The following is a 17639-nucleotide window of genomic DNA, read 5'->3' on the forward strand; positions in this document are numbered from 1 at the left end:
TCGGTCCCCGTGCTCGTCCCGCCGGGCTGTCCCGCGCGGCCCTTGTGCAGCTGCAGCGCCAGCGCTCGGTAACCGGCACAGCCACCCGGGCAACGCCTGCGGCGTTGTGAGGGCGGTGCCGTGGGCCGGGGTCTGCGGGGCCGCTGCCCTGCCCGGCCGTGCCCGGCTGGGAGCGGTTCGTGAGGGGAATGAGGCGGGATTTTGCGAGAGGGGGAAGCTGTCGGAGATGGGGTCTCTGCGCGCCAGCTTCGTTTTCCGCGCCGTCAACGTTGTGAGGGCCGCCCTCCTGTGCTTTTGGGAGGGTGCAAGTGTAAGTGACTTCTGGCGAAAAAAAAAAAACCTTTTCATTTCCATTGCATTTGAAACACTCGGTAGGGTTTTTTTTTGTAAGTTTCTAAATCAGTATGATTTTTTAAAGTTTCTAATTTAGAATATTTTGGAACTTTTAATCTAAAATAGATAAACTAATGCAAGCTAAAAAGACTTAGGATATTTCCACATCTTCAGGTATATTATAGATATACAACATATATAATAAATACTCCGTACAAAACACCAATTTTTCTATCAGATAAATATTTCTTACAGATATAAGTATCACATAAATAAAATCTGTTACAAAAGACAATTTCCAACATACACACTGTGAAGTTTAATCAGTGATTTTTCCTAAATCATCCTAATACAATGTATAGTGTACACATTGCCAAAAAAATAGAAGCAGCTGGCAATAACACATTTTTTACATCTAAGTGTTTAATATTTCATGGAGACTTGGAAAGAAGGGCTAAATGACTTTACCGTGTTAATCAGCTTCTACATGAAAAGTGCTAGATACCGCATTCCTCAGGAAAATAGTCTTAATAACTGAAATAATTTTAGCAACTTTATACCTTTCTAAAATGAGCACTACCCAAACAGCAATTTCATTAAGCATGCTGTCAATTGTCAAAATTCTTTTATACCAGTTGTTTATTTTACAGAAAAACTGCATCTCTGTGTAAACAGTGAATCTTTTCAATGACCAAAACAGAATAATGGAGCATTTCAATCCCTTTCTTAATTTTTAGACTCCTGTTTTTCTGTATTAGCTTTTCCTGCAGCCCTATTTGGGTTGTTCGTGTCTGTGCAAGACATAATGCAGGCTGTACAAGCACACAAAAAAGGCTGCTTACACAGGAGTTTCTTCCAGCACACTTCTAGTGACAGGCTGTATTGATTTGAATGCTCTGCAGTGAATATGGTCATTTTATATATTAAGAATCCATTTGTACATGGCATATCTTCTACAATCAAAATATTTGGGTAAAAGATGCAGCATCCTCTTATTTGAAATGCTCGATGTATATGCAGTTGTCAGCTCAAGATTTTATACTAAATGAGAAATATATTTTAGCCCAAAACAGGGCACAAACCTCCACTTTTTTTTTGTTTTGTTTGTTTGTTTGTTTTTTTGGTGACACTCTACTTCTGATATTTTCTGAGCGCTTCAAGAATTACTGGGCAATATTTGTACTCTAATTGCAACTCTGCAGTTTTTGATGGAAGCTAGTTCACTACTGCACTGTACCTGGTCTTCCTAACGTGAGATTACCAGGTAAAATCTGTATTTCTGTGCACTGCAGCAGATGCATTTTAGAGCCATAATGTGTCGCTACCAATGTTGAACATAGCTGCCACTAGAACGTGCAGGACATGGGAAACTGGTTTCATTACATAACTGTAGATTTGTGTGCAGCTGGGTCCTAACTGGGCAAAACAGCTGCTGTAGGATATAAAAGGATTAAACTGTCTGGGTTACATGCCTAACATTTTGCTAAATATTTTATGTAGCATCATCTGGCACACGTTAATTATGTTGTATTATTACTGTTTTAGAAAACAGTAGTTATAAATAAGTAGATGTTTTTTCCTGCTGCTTTGAACTTGGAGCAGAATGTTAATGGTATCAGCAGCATGTTAAGTTTACCATTTACCATTAAGCAAAAGCCTAAACAATTAGAAGTAATGCTGTCTTTCAAAGGACCCTTGTCAGCAGGAGGTGACATCTGAAGGTCCCTGCTGAAGTACATTCTGAGAATCTGCAATAAATTGGCTGATGGCAGCTTTTACTGTGCACTGAAGAGTAGTTTAACTGGAAAGCCAAATGCCAAATTAAACCTGGATAAAAATAGCCAGCTGCTCAGTTCTATTTGTAAAATGAGAAATGTTCTAAAAACTTTGTGAAGCTGAATTTTCTCCAGATTAAAGCCAGTGAAGGGTACTCTTAAATCCAGTAATTTCAGTGGGTTTTCATATTGTAGTAGAAATGACTGCAATTAAAACTTGAAAATTAGGATCATTTTTACTGCAGAAAAACGTAGCAGAAAGCACTCTTTAAAGAAAATTAAAGACATTTAAGTAAGTCTTAGGACCTCCACCAGTCTAAAACAAAACAATTTCATGTATGAAGTATTTGAGTGCACCACCTTCTTGGACTTACATGTCTTGTATACTGAGCTGTGTTAGCCATGTATCACAGTCCTGAGGCCTCTGAAACCATTGAAGACCTTTCAATCATTATAATATTATATTCATTTTCACAACACATTGGAGAAGTATTTCTTCCTAATTTTAAGGTTATGAAGAGAAAGAATAAATAATTACCTTGGAAATACATAAGAAACCAGAAGTAGCTGTCAAATTTAACATCAGGAGTTTTTTGTTGTCTCTTAATTTGGGTGCCTTTGTAACTGACAAGTAAAGTATTGGGATGAAGAGGGAAGCATACCTAAAGGAGATCATATAAGAAGCAGTCTTGGAAGTTAATTTGACTTTATTTGAACAGAATACAGTCACCTAGAAAACAAGCTAACTATTCTTAAACACTGACAGATGCAAGAGACAGCACAGGTAATTATTGGAGAAGCAGTAGTTTCATTCTCTCTTAAACTACTTAGAATAACAAACCACATTACAATTTCTTAGGACAATCTATTTGTGAATATTTGCATATTTGCCCTAACAAGTTCTATCATGCACTCTAGTGAGATATAAGCTAACCAGTTTTTTAAGTTTATAAACATCATATTATGCAAACAATTTTAAGTAAATACTTTAACCTAATTTGAAAAATCTGTCACCTTCCACAGCACCACATGAAGATCTTGTTTTAAAATAACATTAAATCCACAGCAATAGCTAAATATTTTAAATACTTATGTATTACACTGTAAACTCTACAGAAACACTACGTACACCCAAAAAAACATACAAAGAACAGGAAGATCATTTTGATTAGCAAAGATACCTCAAATGTATCGCCAGAATAATTTTTCTGTTCTTACGACTTATCCCCAAACCACTCCCAGAAAAGGCACAGTTGGTGGTGATTTTTTTTTTCTTTTTTTAACACACAAAGCCAGAATCAATACAGTAGGCCAATGCAGTCGAACACTGCTCTTATTTCTAGGAAGAACAGGAAAGAAACTTGCATTAGTGTCCAGATGGCTCAGGAAGATTCTAATAATGAAAGATCTCCAGCATCTGCTTACTGCCCTAGGCTCAAATGCAGAAATGAATCCCAAATTAAATTTCGGTTAGGAGAACTTGGCTGTACATCTTGGACATGACTGCCAGCTAGAGTTACTTGCCTATTCCAAGGCAGTACTGGGGCTCAGCTCACAATCAGCTATTGATGGCACTCAGGAGAGATGATGGTTTTTCAAATTAAATTGGTAATTACTGTTCAAAGATTATACTCACAAAGTATTAGACAATACTTCTTCCACTTTGTACAAACAAAACCTTTAAATAAATAGATCTTTTAAAACTTATTACAAGGCTTCAATATATTTATTAAAGTCATTCCAAATTTTTATTATTACAGTATCTAAAAAGTTCTCCTTTACCAGCAAATGATGCCATGTTTGGCAAGAAAATGGTATTGGTAATTTTTTAAACCAAAATATGCATATATGAGTTATCCCCATTTTTTTAGAAAAAAATGCTTCTAAGAAAAATATTTTACTAAGTCTATATTCTAAGATATAATACTTATACTATTACACTAAACAAACTGCCTTTTATGAACTATATACATTGATGAACAGTCTCAGATGCACTAAGTTTCCCAGAAGACAGAAAGCATTGCTGGAATCTATCAAGTATTGTTGCAAGGAATCTTTGAGAAGTGAGAAAAAACTCCATTTTGGCATTGCTGCTTTTAGAGCATATTCCAAGTACTTGTGTAACCATCATCAGCGATCCAGAAATCTGCAAAAGATGCTGAGATGTTGCATTCATGGTATCAAAAAATAGAAAGATTCAGCACTGAATTTTTACATGAAACGGAGCCTGAGGTATTTATACAATCCTTTGTAATGGAGATGAAATATTACCCATTGCATGTTGTCTGCAACTATTCAGGACTTGTTACATGAAATACCATTCCTATGTTGTTATTTGGAAGACCTACTGTTGCACAAGGCCTAAATAAGAACTTTTATTAGCTATAAAATTGGCATATTAACAAAGTGCTATCTAAGGTCAGTGCTAAAGACTGAAGCAGTTGGGCTGCACCAAGGCTTAAGAGAATGACCAAGCAGGTCCTGCAGAGAACCCCCAGCCTCCCCCTTCTCTGTACAGAGGCTGCCAGAGTAAGTGCAGGAGAACTACACAAGCTGCAGCACAGACATCTTGAGGCAGATTCCTTCCCTCTGCTCTCCACAGTGACTCTTACAGCAGTGAGCTCAAAAATGGGTTCAGTTGGAAGGAAGGGTCATTTCTGGCCATGTTGACAAAGTACATTTTAGTAAAAAATGTCTGAGATGGATTAAACCAACAAAACAGTGTATGGATTCACTCACTTTCTTTAAATGGTCATATTAAATCCTGTATCCATCAAATATCCTTTGGGGTAAGAAAACCAAACCAACCTACAAGAGCAATACAATCCAGGGTGGGCACAAATGAACTCGATCACTGCTGTTATGGTTTGAAATTTAGCAAGGCCTCACTTTTAACCACTCAGGTTTTTCACTTGGCTTTTGATATCTGAATGGGTGCACAGTAATTTTCAGTAACTTTTTTTTTGTTCATTCCAGATCACTTTTTGTTTTCAGAAGTAGATGAGTTTTTTCCTAATCTGATAATCATACTTTTTTTTGCATTCAGTATAGGGGAAAGCTGGACAAAAATGACTGATTCCTAATTAATGCACAATTAATTGGTGGTTAACTGGTTAGTTTTTTTGACTGGTGTATCAGAGAAGGGAATCAAATTCACTGGGGAAGTATCTGCAACACTCAACTAAACATAAAACATCTTAATTTCCTTTCAGGATAAAATGTGAAGAAATCAACATGGCCTAAAAATCATGCACTATTTTACTTATCTATTTTACTTGGACAAGATAAAGCATTTTCACATGGCCTTTGTAAAATGTCTTTCTAGTTTGTGTGAATATAACTAGTGTTGTATGATTAATTCCTTAGAAAACACATGCACTTGTGAAGGCTATGATAAACTGAACACATTTGCTACAGGGCATTTTTAAAACACTACTGCTTGCAAGACCATCAGTTTGACAGAGCCTGCTATAGAACAAAATAGGCCAAAACTAAAACTTGGCATGCCAGCACACTTTAATTCTGTATTTGTGAAATGACTTTTCAAACTTAGGAGCTCTTTTCACTACCTTTAAAGGAAAACCCACACATACACACAAAATTCTAACAATTCTAACACCATATTTGTTCTTTACCAACTAGCATATACCTTGTTTTAATGGTTTAAAGCAATTAAATTCCTCAAGATTGTGCATATCCAGGCATTATTGAGGAAATAAAGACACCCATCACTATTCTTCTTAAATTTTATTCCATAATAAAAAATAGAACATGAAAGAAAGAGTGTTCAAGAATTAAAGCAATTATTGGTCAATGTAAGGAGCGGTAAACTAATTATCTAAATGATGACTAAGGACCTGGTTCATCAAAAGTACTTCTAGGTCCTCCATGGCATAGCTGTAGGCTTCTACAGCACAAAAATCCAGATTATCTTTTGCTGAAGCAGGTCCTTTATTATCTAGAGAACACTTGATTTCATATTCTATTTATCCTTCTCTTTTTGTTCTTTCTCCTTCTTTTCACGTTCAGCTTTTGCTTCCTCCTCCTCATGTTGTTTTATCAATTGTTCCACCTCCTTTTGCTTCAGAACCCTTATTACTGTCTTTCCGTTCTCTCTTGTCAGTGTTGCAATTTCAACTGAAACACATGGAACAGACAGCAGCGTTTAGGCACAGCAATCATCAGCAGGGCAAGGTTTGAGATGACAAGTGACAGTGGGGCAGAGGGCTCCAGAGCTCCCTGTGCCACGCAGCCTGGCTGGAGGCAGCCACCCACAGCTCCCTCCTGCAGCAGAGCACAGCAGCAGGGCAGCTCCTCCCAGGGCTCTGCCCCCAGACACGCAGGCATTGCAATCCCCCAGCTGCAGCCTCGCCTCTGGAGCTGGCAAACAGGGCCCACCAGCCTGCACTAAGCTATCTGAGTGCCTCTTAGGCTAAGGCTGAGAACTGCTGCATCTTCTGAAAACATTTTTTTTGTGACAACTAACGCTCCAGTGAGCCACATCTGGAGTATGTGCACTCACTGCTCCCTCTGTTTAAGCAGAGGGTGCTGTCCGTTGCAGAGAATGCTCACCTTTCTCAGCAGAGAGCTTGCTGACATCCATGGTCTTGTTTAGAACCTTAATGGCCAATGCCAGGGCAGTCTTTAAAGTCATTTCCCCTTCTTTGTAGTCTTGCTTCAGCATTGACACTGCTGCCTGTAAATTTCACAGAATTTAAAGTGTGTCTTCAGGCAATCAACCGCACAGCCGGGGTGTGGGGTTTTGCCAGATGATACCAACACATGAGTTAACAGCAGCATTCCTACAATTGCCTGTAAATCTCTCCCACACTAATAATCACTCAGCTTAATTCATACAGTACAATTGACACTTTTTAACTTGTCTTTGTGAGAAGAAAAAACCCAGAACTTACAGCACTATTATTCCCAATGCATGTGGCTTTCCACCCTCCATAATTTCCACTAGGATCACTTTGGTACAGCTGAAATCCATAATGCTTATCCCAGCCAATATAGAGCAATGAAACACCAAAAGGACGTTTTCCTGTTGAAAAGAAGGCTATTAGCAACCTAAATTTAGTAACAAGATTGGTCATGAGTTACAATTATTTTCTTTGATTTCGTTTTTCAATCTATTCCTGTGAACTAGGATTTAACACAGTTCTGCACTTCTGTTCTTTGAGATAAGCATGCCAGCATTTCCTTCTAAGTCATGGGGTGGGAGGCAGCAGAGGTTTATTCCATTTAACCTTAAAAGCAGTTCATTTGTGTCTCCACAAATTGTAATTTACTATCTCAGAACTTTAAATCAAAATTTAGTATTTCAAGTATGTAGCTTAGCTGTTAAAGCATTTAACTTAGCAACGTCAAAAGCCAAGTAGTTTAAAAGGTAATTCTCTCCCACTACGTAGATGTAAAACAACACAATCATCAGTTACTATTTACAATATAATTTTCTAACATATTGCTTGAGCCACATAAACAGCACTTTTTTCAAGTGTTAGAATATTGATACCCCTACATACAGCCTTGTTTTTGATTCATTGTGCTGTTATGCTGGATGGGCCCAAAATGTTGAAAGGTTGCTTAAACAATTGTCTGCTGGTCTTTTGATGGCATTCATTAAATGCAAGAGCACTCAAAGCATTCTATGCAATAAGCCAGCATCTCAGCCATCAATTACCCAAGCCATAAAAAGTAGAAGCATGGGCAACAAAAAACAGTAACCATGACTACCCATTCCCCTCTTAAATTAGGCTGTTTTTCCCAAGTATAACTTTTTAAGAGAATTCAGTAGAACTGTCCACAGACTTAGATCCTTCATATTATGTAAGAATTGTTCTTGAGACATTTAGTAACACAATGATTCATCACACTTCGTTACCTCCAAACTGTGTATAAGCCTGCTTGATATCACACAGTGCTGTTACTAGTTGTTCACAAGGAATAGGCTCTTGATACTGTAACAAATACCTAATATCAAAGAGGAAAAAAAAAACAGTTTTCAAAACTTGTTTTGCTGACCATATCCTGCACAACATTTAAGAGGAAGCAAGTTCCCAAGTTAGAGTGTCTGTGATCTAGCTGTTCTACTTCAACCTACTTCTGATCTACTAAATGCATGTTCATTCTGATCTAGTGCATAGAGAGCTGAATGTGACAGCACAGGTGAGTAAAACCATGCTAGCTGTCAGCAGACCTACCTCTGGGCAATCAGTCTCAGCTCATTTGTTAGAACATTGGCATCTGAAGTTATTCCTGCAACACTGCATGCCATATCCCTGCAAGAAAAGCATACAAATTAACTGAATTCCTGTTAATCTCCAACCAACACTCACATCTTCATACAGAGGTTCAAGCAGCTCATCAAAGCTACACAGCTGCCACACAAAATGGGTTCATCAGCTCCTGCCTTTACGGTGCATCAAAAATATCAGTAACTATTTGCTAAGAGCAGAGGTGGACAGCCAAAGCCAGTATGTCAGTTATACATACAGTTCTGAGAAGAGGGCTCTGCCCAGGATGATTAAGTCCTGAGTGGTTTTACAAGAGCTATTAGGCACCTCTCAGGAGGCCACCTGACACAGCACATCTCAACACTGAAGGAGCCACACAGACGTGACAGGCCTTCAGTGGGAGCTGCTGGCTGACACATGGCATCTGTGTAACAAACTTCATGGTCTTGGTAGGGTCCTAAGAAAAATAAGCACTTCAATCCTTGATTGTTTTGTTGGATCCTAATTTAGTATCTCTTTAGCTCAATCTGATATGCTACAAACCTTTTGCTACACAGAAAAGATCTGTGAAATTAGCAATCTTCCAAAAGATGGAAGGGCTGTTCTAGGTGACTACTCCAGTGTGCTGTTACACTGCCTCCTTGAAAATCCAGTACTTCCTACCATTCCAGGTGCTTTCAAGATCAGCGTGGAATGGGAGGCAAGACAGGATGGAAAATTACTTGTGATCATTTGCAGCTTTTGTCAAGGATGAAGCTCTACCTCCCTTGCAACAAAAAATCATAATCCATAAAATTCTTTGCTCTGATATCACAAATTTAACTTTCAGGAGCTAGAATGAAAATTATAATAGGCAGATGTTTCATCTCTGCTACAACTGTGGCAAAGAAGCCTAAGGCACATTTTATTCAGTTACCTCGGACTTTTTGAGCCACAAAAGAAAAACAGATGTGGAAAGGGAGCTGAAATAGCATGGTAATTTTTGTGTGCCCTCTTTATTCTGCCCCACAGTGGTATTTTGTAAAGCTGAGATTTTCCAGTTTTCTTAACTGTTACAATACTATTACCTTGTATGGCATAGTACCAACAAACAGGCTATTTCACCTAGAAAATTTTCCTGGAGATAAAAAAATAACAAACCAGCAATACTTCTACTTTAGAAGGGGAACTACTAAAGTGAACAATGACAGAATAGTCATACTTGTCTAAAACACCAAACAAAAAGATTATTAACACTTCAAATAAAATAAGACCAGGTTATGTGCTAATCAGCACTTTGCTGGTAATAACACCACAGGACATTTAATCACCATTTCAACTTACTCATTAAGTTTGTATATCTTCTCTGAGAAGAACACTTCATCGAGCAGTTTGTGAATGTTGCGGCGCTCCGCTGCCAGCAGAACTCCATCGTTTGCTAGGATTCCCAGGCACGTGCCCGCGTGGCCGATGGCCTCCATGGCATACTCCACCTGGTACAGGCGGCCTGGCAAGGGATTGCAATGCCTGTCGTCAAACGGTGACACTGAACAAGACCAACTGCACAGGGTGACTGAAAGCTACAAGAATCTGACAAGTGCTCACTGTCCCATCTACTCCTTCAGCCTCTTACCAAAATTAATGGGCTGAAAAGGAGGAAGGATTCACAGAAGGAAAATAAGGTAATATTGGACATGGCCACTGGAGAAAAAACCCCTTTGTATTAAAAAAAAACCCAAAACAAACCACCTTTCTATTAAAAAAAATAAAATTAAAGAACTCTGTGCTGCACTAGAATAACACAAGACATATTTTCAATAAATAAATAGAATATTTTATACTGCATTTCTTGGGTTCTTCCCATCTAAGAAGTAAGAAAACGTGGTTTGTACATACTTGTTTCTGCATGTGCAAGAATAACAAGGAGAGGCATGACTGCACCCGCAGGATATTATCCATGCTCAAACAAGAGATAAATGGTTATTTCAAAAACATGGCACATGATACTACTCGCTAATGGGACTCAGTCTTATTATTGCTTCAATTAGAATGAATTTGAAAGTGTCCACTTTGGACCCTTGCTGTCCCTACAGAACTGGGTGTGGGCAAATATGATATCTGTAATTCATATTCAGACAGAAACATGCTACTAACAACCACCCTTTGTGCAAGTGCTTTGATAGTTTTGAGAAGACAGAACAGTCAAAGCTGACTTGAAAGTGTCGGGTAAAAAAAATACCTTCCGGAGAAAATATGGTAGTTCTGGAGTCATATCTTCGAGACTGTAAAAGGAACGGCTCAGTAAGTATCACCAACGCCATAAAGCCCCTATATAACAGACCCAGGCATGCGGTGACCCCGGGCTGGCCGCTGGTGCCCGCAGCCGGGCCCCTGCAGCGGGCGCGCCGCCCCCGCCCCCGCCGCGCCCCGGCAGCAGCCGCGGCTCACTCACGCCTGCGCCCTTTCCTGTCGCCGGGGGCGGCGCTGGCGCGCGCGGTCCGGAGCGTCACGCGGGCGTGCCCGAGCTCCGCCGAAAGGGGCGGGAAACGGCCCCGCCCACCGCGCGAGGGCAGGGAACGGGCACAGCGCCCCCCGGCGTGAGGGCAGGGAACGGGCACAGCGCCCCCCGGCGTGAGGGCAGGGAACGGGCACAGCGCCCCCCGGCGTGAGGGCAGGGAACGGGCACAGCGCACCCCGGCGTGAGGGCAGGGAACGGGCACAGCGCACCCCGGCGTGAGGGCAGGGAACGGGCACAGCGCCCCCGGCGTGAGGGCAGGGAACGGGCACACCGCACCCGGCGTGAGGGCAGGGAACGGGCTCAGCGCCCCCGGCGTGAGGGCGGAAAGAGCCCGGCTCCTGCCACAATGGCCACGTACCCTTCCCCCGCTGTGAGGGCGGTGATGGCCACACCCCTGCGCCCTGGTTTTCTCTCCCAGGGAGATGAGTCAGGTCCCGTCCTGCCCGCGGACACTACCCATCCAGCTCAGACAGCGCCACCTTTATTGCTTGATTTGTGCTTTTATTCAGTCCGGTGGCACCCCCAGTACCGCAGCAGCCGCGGACCTATGGGGCAGATGCGTGGTGCGTGTACACCTGGGCAGTCTCAAACCACTTCTTCTCCACAGCTTCCTGGCCCACCTCGAACATTGTCATTAAGTGTTTCCAGCCAGTTTTCGCCGTGATCGTGAGGTACTCTTTGTTCTCTGGGTACAGAAGAGCCGTGTGGGCAGCGATGACGAGGGACTGTGCAAACCTCCCGCTCACCAGGAGAAAAAGGGCACCTCTCTCCTCAGCAGTGAGCGGCAGGATGCTCTCAAACCCCGCGAGAACATGCCCCCCTACACTCAGAGGGTCTGGGCTCTCGATCATCATGTACATGATGGCTATCGCAACCTCAAACACGTAATACCCATAACTCATGTCGCTGAAGTCCAGGATGCCAGACACTCTGTACTGGGGATTCACCAGGGAAGCAGAACTGGAGTCTACTAGAATATTGTGGTCATTAAGGTCTCCATGATTGATACCTAAACACAGAAGAAAAAGAAACAGTCTTTAATAACTTAAACACCTGAAACAGCTTTAGGAAGATGCACATCAAACTAACACTCAGCTAGAAACCACACTAGTCCCCTGCAGCACCAAGTTGTGCCTGTGGCACCTTTGGTGCTTCCCGTGCAGCTCCACTGCGCTGCCAGCTGACTGACAGCAGAGGACACTGCGGGATGGCGCTCCAGGCTGCTGTGATCTGCAACACACCGCGTGTTCACAAACGCACAACAGTAGTTTCCAACTATAGAACTGTCACCTCATCATCAATATCAATGTAATCTGAATTCCAAAATTTGGATTAAGTACTTATTTGGGCCTTTATGAAAGGTAGCACTGTACTCTATATATTTAGTAAGCTGGTATAACAGCACGAAAATCATAAACTTAAATGGGAGGAAACTCATCAGAAAAATAAATAACTGACCCTGACTGGACAGAACATTCCTCTTGGCTTACTCTCTGCTATGTCCATGTCTAGGCTAAGGAAAAGAGATTTACTTCTTTTGTTTTTTTTGTTTTCCTTCTCTACAGAGCCAAACTCCTGTATGAAATTTCTGTGTCTCAGTTCAACATGATTACAATGAGAATAAAATACTCACAGGCTCGGAAACTGCTTAGCTTGGGAATTACTTTGCCTTTGAACTGCTCAATAACTTGCTCCACCACTGCACAGGATTTGTTCTGGCCCAAGGCATAAATGTACTGATCTAGAAGAGGAACATTTGCCAGATTCCAAATGAACTGACCTCGATGCAGACTTTTTACTGATGGATGCTGGAATTTCTTTGGAAAAAGCACACAATAATATAGGCATTAAAAAAAATTGCAGACTTTATGATTAAATGGCTTGATTCAAAACCCCTATTAATTTCAACAGGTTTCTAACAAGACTCACTGAAAAGCACCATGAGTTGGACTGTTGTTTTAGATCATGTAAAAGAACAACCTGAAGAATGACTAAAGCAAGCATCTTAATATCTACATACAGCCTGAATGGTTTTTCCCATGTTTTAGGTACAAAGATTACCTTAAGTCATTTGTCACTTCAATAATGTAAAACTGCTGTTGTCTGTCCATAGGGTGATGTTAGAGTAGCAACTTTGAGCCTCTTCCAAGGCCAGAGTCCACCCTGGCAGAGCTCAGCCTACACAGCTAGGGCTGCAGAAAGCTGTGGGAGCACCAGAGACACAAAGCCTGCCAGCCTGCTGGGAGCAGGCACACTCTGTGCTTCTAAAGGTGGCACCTTTAGGGGACGAGCCTTAGCAGCTGGTGTGTGGAAAATCCTGAGCACCATAGTTTATGGAGACACTGACCATGGCTTTGTGCTTATGAAAATTTGCATCCAGCCCTCACTACTTCAAACATACAAGATCCTTAACTCTTCTCTCACTAGCAAATGGAAGGGATGGTTTGGAAAGTGACATTCAAAGAGGAAAAGCATCTCTCCCACTACACACCCCATGCTTATCTTGGACTCCTCAAATGCTTATTAAGGAAACCTCTGGGCCAGACGGGATCAGTGCATAGGGCAAATTAAAAAAAAACGAAACAACTTCCCACAAGAGTAGCTGGCCTCCTTTTAAGGAAAAAACTACAAAAACTATGTTTGTAATTAAGGCTCTTAAAGATCACTAAATGAAAATCAAAAGTAGATGGTGTATGAACAAGTAGAGAACAAGATCAAGCCTAAACCACCTTGGTGGATGATAATCCATGTGTTAAGGGAATAAAGAGCCTTTTCCATCAGAATTGCTTCTCATTAACTACTTTCTTATTAGCAGGATCAGTCACAGCATATTTTGAGGCTAGCTTATTTTAACCACATTATAAGAGTGTGACCAGTGTGTCAGAAAGAAGCAGTAAGTGATCTTTCACAACTGAAAATGCTCTTGTAATTTAAGAATGTGCTTAGTAAAACTGACAATTCACATTTCATAACTGTGTGAAGCTGGTAGCCAGAACATGAGAAGGAAAGGTTAATGAAAGGTTAATAAAATAATGTGAAGTCTTTCATGCATCAAACTTAGTACTGGCTGATTGATCAGCTTTATTATCCTGTGTAAATACAGAGTAAAGAACTTAGTTTGCATTAAGACTGAGTGGAAGTGGTGCAAACGAGAAGTGTCACAGATCTCTGTTGGCACGGCTGGCACTGCAGGGAGAGTATCAGTGTGAAATGGTCACAGTGCTAATGAAGAGAAGAAAGTCAGCAAGTCAAAAGGAATTCAAAATAATAGATCAGCCAGCTGAGCACTCCACAAAAATCCTTTAAAACAAGCTTGGCATTCTGTTCTTCTAATTGGAGCACCCTAGGGTTCATTCTCCTTTATTTGCCAGGTTTGAAAACTAACAGGCGAGCTTTGCATAAGTAAAAAGAACTCCTTATCTCCCTATTCGTGGTACAAAAATGCATTGCAGAAGGATCACCAGTACCATGTCACTTGTCATGTACTTGGGGAAAGGCTTTAGCCACCTTGGAGGCTGGCACCTGAGCCATCAGTCACTGACATCTGCAGTCACCAACTTGCATTTTGCAGGTCTCAAAAGCAGGCACCAAGCACGTGAGCAAATGTTGAAGAGACATGGATTAAGAGAGAAGAGTGAGGCTAAAGCATGAGAACTCACCTCTGAGAGCACTTTATCCATGCTGGCAGCGAGCCTCCCAATCTCATACAGAATCTGGGCATTGGTAGTGATTTTTGCCACTGGTGTACCTGGCAGGTAAGTCAGCAGTCTGACCATGTACTTCTTGCTCCCAGTTCCAGCACCTGACAAGGAGAGATGCAGTCAGCCACTCTGCTGTGTGCTGAGTAACAGTTAATGCAAGAGGCAAAAAAGGCATATCCCAGTGTAGAAGTTGTCAGATGTATCTCATAAAAATGCAAAGATTTGATTCACCAGAATGTTGTGTAATGTACAAACCTTAACACACTTTTCTATCTATGCTGAGAAAAACTCAGCTCCAGGCAGGGTTCCTGCAGTGCCCGTACACACCCACATAAAGTTTTGCAGCAGAACAGGTCTCAGGAATCCCAAATGTTGTTTGGAAGTTACAGTGACAGTAAAAGCTAAATGCCAACACAATTTTTCTCCCAAGCACTATTAAAGCAATTTATTCTGGTTTCAGGCATGGGTGAGAACTGTATTTTACACCACTCTTAAGGCAAATAATTTCAAGCACCATGTAGTCAATGAGGCATTTTTAACTTTTCCTGTGCATGGACACGTGTCAGATAAATGTTTTCTCCAATTCATTAAGCTGAAGTGTTTTCCTAAGTGTTTTCCCAGTTAATTATTAATCTCTCTGAGTTGCTTTGCTTCTGGTATTTTAACTTTGGACTGTTATGGCTGGAATACAGGTCACCTGGTGCATATCCCTACCATTCAAACACAAGCCTAGAGTTTCCCTATAGCATGCCCATGGTATGCCATACAGCAAGCTACTGCCGAGCTACGGGTGAGAGCAGGGCAGTAAAGGTGCCCACGGTGGCTCACCTCCCGACTCCAGAGACATTATGTTACCATCTTTTGTCAGATAAGGAGTCGCTGAAGGGAAGCCTTCGGCACTGAGAAACATCATGGCCTGGGTCTGCGCTTCAATGAGGTCAGGCTCCTGGCTGTCTTCTGAGTTGGTGATTTTGAGGACAAACTCATCAGCACCTTCAGCTGAGACACGCACGTGGAAGTTCTGATCATCATAGCTGGGGAGTGACCTGATCCAAGATACCTTCAATCCAAACACCCTGTCAACCAATTCAGCTGCCTCTCTCTCATCAAATGTGGGTTTGGTCAAGGTCTGGGGTTGACAGTCTTTTCCAGAAGACATTGTGTCTCTAGGAGAAAAAGAAAAGCTGGATGATCTGATCTGTATTCTGACACCAGAAGCAGTAATGACTGCAACAAAATGCATTCAGCTACTGGAGAAGAGTTTCCTACATTTATCAAACAAGCAAAGAAAACCAATCCCCTATGCCAGCTCGGGTTTCTTACATCATAGCTTATCAAATACTTAGGCTGCAGCCCCTCAAAAGAAACACTGCTAGAGAGATGCACTCAATCTGTTCAGAACAGCAGATATGAAGAGCTTATTAACCAAGCTTTTATTAGCTCGTTTCTAGCAGCAGCCTAAGCTGGTATTGTTGATAGTAGGAATGACTCCCTCAGGAACAGAGTTGCTGGATCCCTGATCAGAGGTGTTCAATTCGTGCTTGCAAAAGGCAAGAATTATTTTAGTAAATCATAACGTTAAAGCAGATTAAATCTTTCTGCTTGGTAATGGCCTTCCAAATTCCTGTGCTAAGAAAGGCAGCACAAACCTGCAGACGCTCGCTCGTCTCTCGCCTGCCCAGCTGCAGGAATCCCGAGCCTCCGCACACGAGGACAACCCTCGGACTGGCGGGGAGCCGCGCCAACCTTTGCCCGGCCCGGGGAGGCCGAGGAACCGCAGAAGCCGCCGTCAGCAGCCGGGCCCGGCCCCCGCCTGCCCCGCCGTGCTCCGCGGAACGCGGGGCTGCGCCCGCCCCCGGGCAGCGGCGCCGCAGCCTCGGGCCCTGGGCTCTGCTTGCCAGCGGCACGAGAGGGGAGGAAAGCTGCGACTTCCTGTCACAGAGGCAGAGCGCTCAAAACCCCCTGCGCCCGCAGCGGGCAGGAGGGAACACATCCGTTTTATTCTTTTCTTTAAACTCTTTTATCAGCACACCACATGAAAATCTCTGCCAAACGCTAAGACTGAAGACCACGTATAAATACATACAACAAACCTGAGGCATCTTGCTCGGGATGTCCTTTAGACTGTCCCAGAGAGTTTTTACTGGGACAATAGGTCCAGTCCTAGAAAATTTGACCCTTAATGAAAATAATGTCAAACCTTAAGATTAATATAGAAATATCTTCTGAAACTCCTAATGAAAAAAGGTAATCTGCTGTAGTTGACATCCTGCTATGACAGAATTAGGAACCTGAAGAAAAAGGAATTTAGGAAAGACAGCTGAAGAACACCCAACAACCCCTTCTCCCCACAAAACCCAAACAACACCTAAGGCATCTTAAGTAAATCAGTTAAAAATCCTCTATCACAAAATTTCAGTGTTGTTTCTAATATTAGGGACCCAAAATTGAAAAGATTATCTTCATCAAATGCTTATTTTAACCAAATAGGGAATTTAGAAAAGGGAAACTATTTCCCCAAGAAACATTTTTTTTTCTCTCCAGTTTCAGAACAGATGTTAATAAAAGTATTTGACCAACTCTTCTCACTAGAAATAACAAAATAAAGGGGTTTTTCCCCAGAGAATAGAGCTCTGTAAAATATTTCGTGTTCCCTCTCCTGATTTCTGAGGCCCTGGAGCTTTAGCTCATTGGAGTAAAATCGATACAGTGGGAAAACATTCTTGCTGTGGCTGATTATAGAAATGTACTCCTGAGCTCTGCAAACAAGATTATAACGCAGAGCTGTGCTCCTTATTCTTGCTTCATTTGCCAGACTGGACTGTGAAAGCACAGACCTATAAACTTCTGTGCTTCTCCTGCCTGCCTGGTGCTCTGGGGGAAGATCACTGTTGTTGCGAGGCAAGGCAGAGTTTGAAGGCTGTACTTTGGCCTGTCTTATTATCTGAAGAAAGATAGACTTGAATAATTTAGCATCCATGGGTTGAACTCCAGTCTAATGCTGTGCTGAAAGTGGGGGTTGAAGTAGGTTAGTGGTGGACATCCCCAAATCACTTCTGAGGACCTTGTCAGAGTTGTGACCTTGGCCAAGAGCTTG

At 41.9% G+C, this 17639-nt stretch overlaps 2 protein-coding genes across 2 annotated transcripts; both read right to left on the reverse strand.

Moving 5' to 3' along the window:
- Window positions 1-2797: 2797 nt before the first annotated feature.
- Window positions 2798-10709, reverse strand: PSMA4 (proteasome 20S subunit alpha 4). Its single transcript, XM_039731820.1, has 7 exons — window positions 10563-10709; window positions 9668-9830; window positions 8312-8389; window positions 7993-8081; window positions 7022-7152; window positions 6681-6804; window positions 2798-6245 (listed from the first exon to the last, which is right to left on the reverse strand). Exons 1-7 carry the CDS (start codon window positions 10642-10644, stop codon window positions 6091-6093), a joined length of 822 nt encoding a protein of 273 aa, XP_039587754.1. The 5' UTR covers window positions 10645-10709; the 3' UTR covers window positions 2798-6090.
- A 591-nt stretch (window positions 10710-11300) lies between these two features.
- Window positions 11301-16403, reverse strand: HYKK (hydroxylysine kinase). Its single transcript, XM_039732608.1, has 5 exons — window positions 16192-16403; window positions 15371-15708; window positions 14501-14643; window positions 12475-12658; window positions 11301-11850 (listed from the first exon to the last, which is right to left on the reverse strand). Exons 2-5 carry the CDS (start codon window positions 15699-15701, stop codon window positions 11387-11389), a joined length of 1122 nt encoding a protein of 373 aa, XP_039588542.1. The 5' UTR covers window positions 15702-15708; window positions 16192-16403; the 3' UTR covers window positions 11301-11386.
- Window positions 16404-17639: the final 1236 nt, after the last annotated feature.

This window comes from Passer montanus, unplaced genomic scaffold (genome assembly GCF_014805655.1).
Source record: "Passer montanus isolate IOZ18808 unplaced genomic scaffold, ASM1480565v1 scaffold111, whole genome shotgun sequence".
Classification (NCBI taxonomy): Eukaryota; Metazoa; Chordata; class Aves; order Passeriformes; family Passeridae; genus Passer; species Passer montanus.

Coding starts and splice junctions, on each gene's coding strand:
- PSMA4 (XM_039731820.1), bottom strand. CDS start 10,644: ATGGCGTTGGTGATACTTACTGAGCCGTTCCTTTTACAGTCTCGAAGA. Junction 8,390..9,667: donor AAGATATACAAACTTAATGA/GTAAGTTGAAAT, acceptor CTTTTCTTGCAG/GGATATGGCATGCAGTGTTG. Junction 6,246..6,680: donor CAAGCTCTCTGCTGAGAAAG/GTGAGCATTCTC, acceptor CATGTGTTTCAG/TTGAAATTGCAACACTGACA.
- HYKK (XM_039732608.1), bottom strand. CDS start 15,701: ATGTCTTCTGGAAAAGACTGTCAACCCCAGACCTTGACCAAACCCACA. Junction 14,644..15,370: donor AATGTCTCTGGAGTCGGGAG/GTGAGCCACCGT, acceptor TCTCCTTGTCAG/GTGCTGGAACTGGGAGCAAG. Junction 11,851..12,474: donor GCTAAGCAGTTTCCGAGCCT/GTGAGTATTTTA, acceptor TTCTGTGTTTAG/GTATCAATCATGGAGACCTT.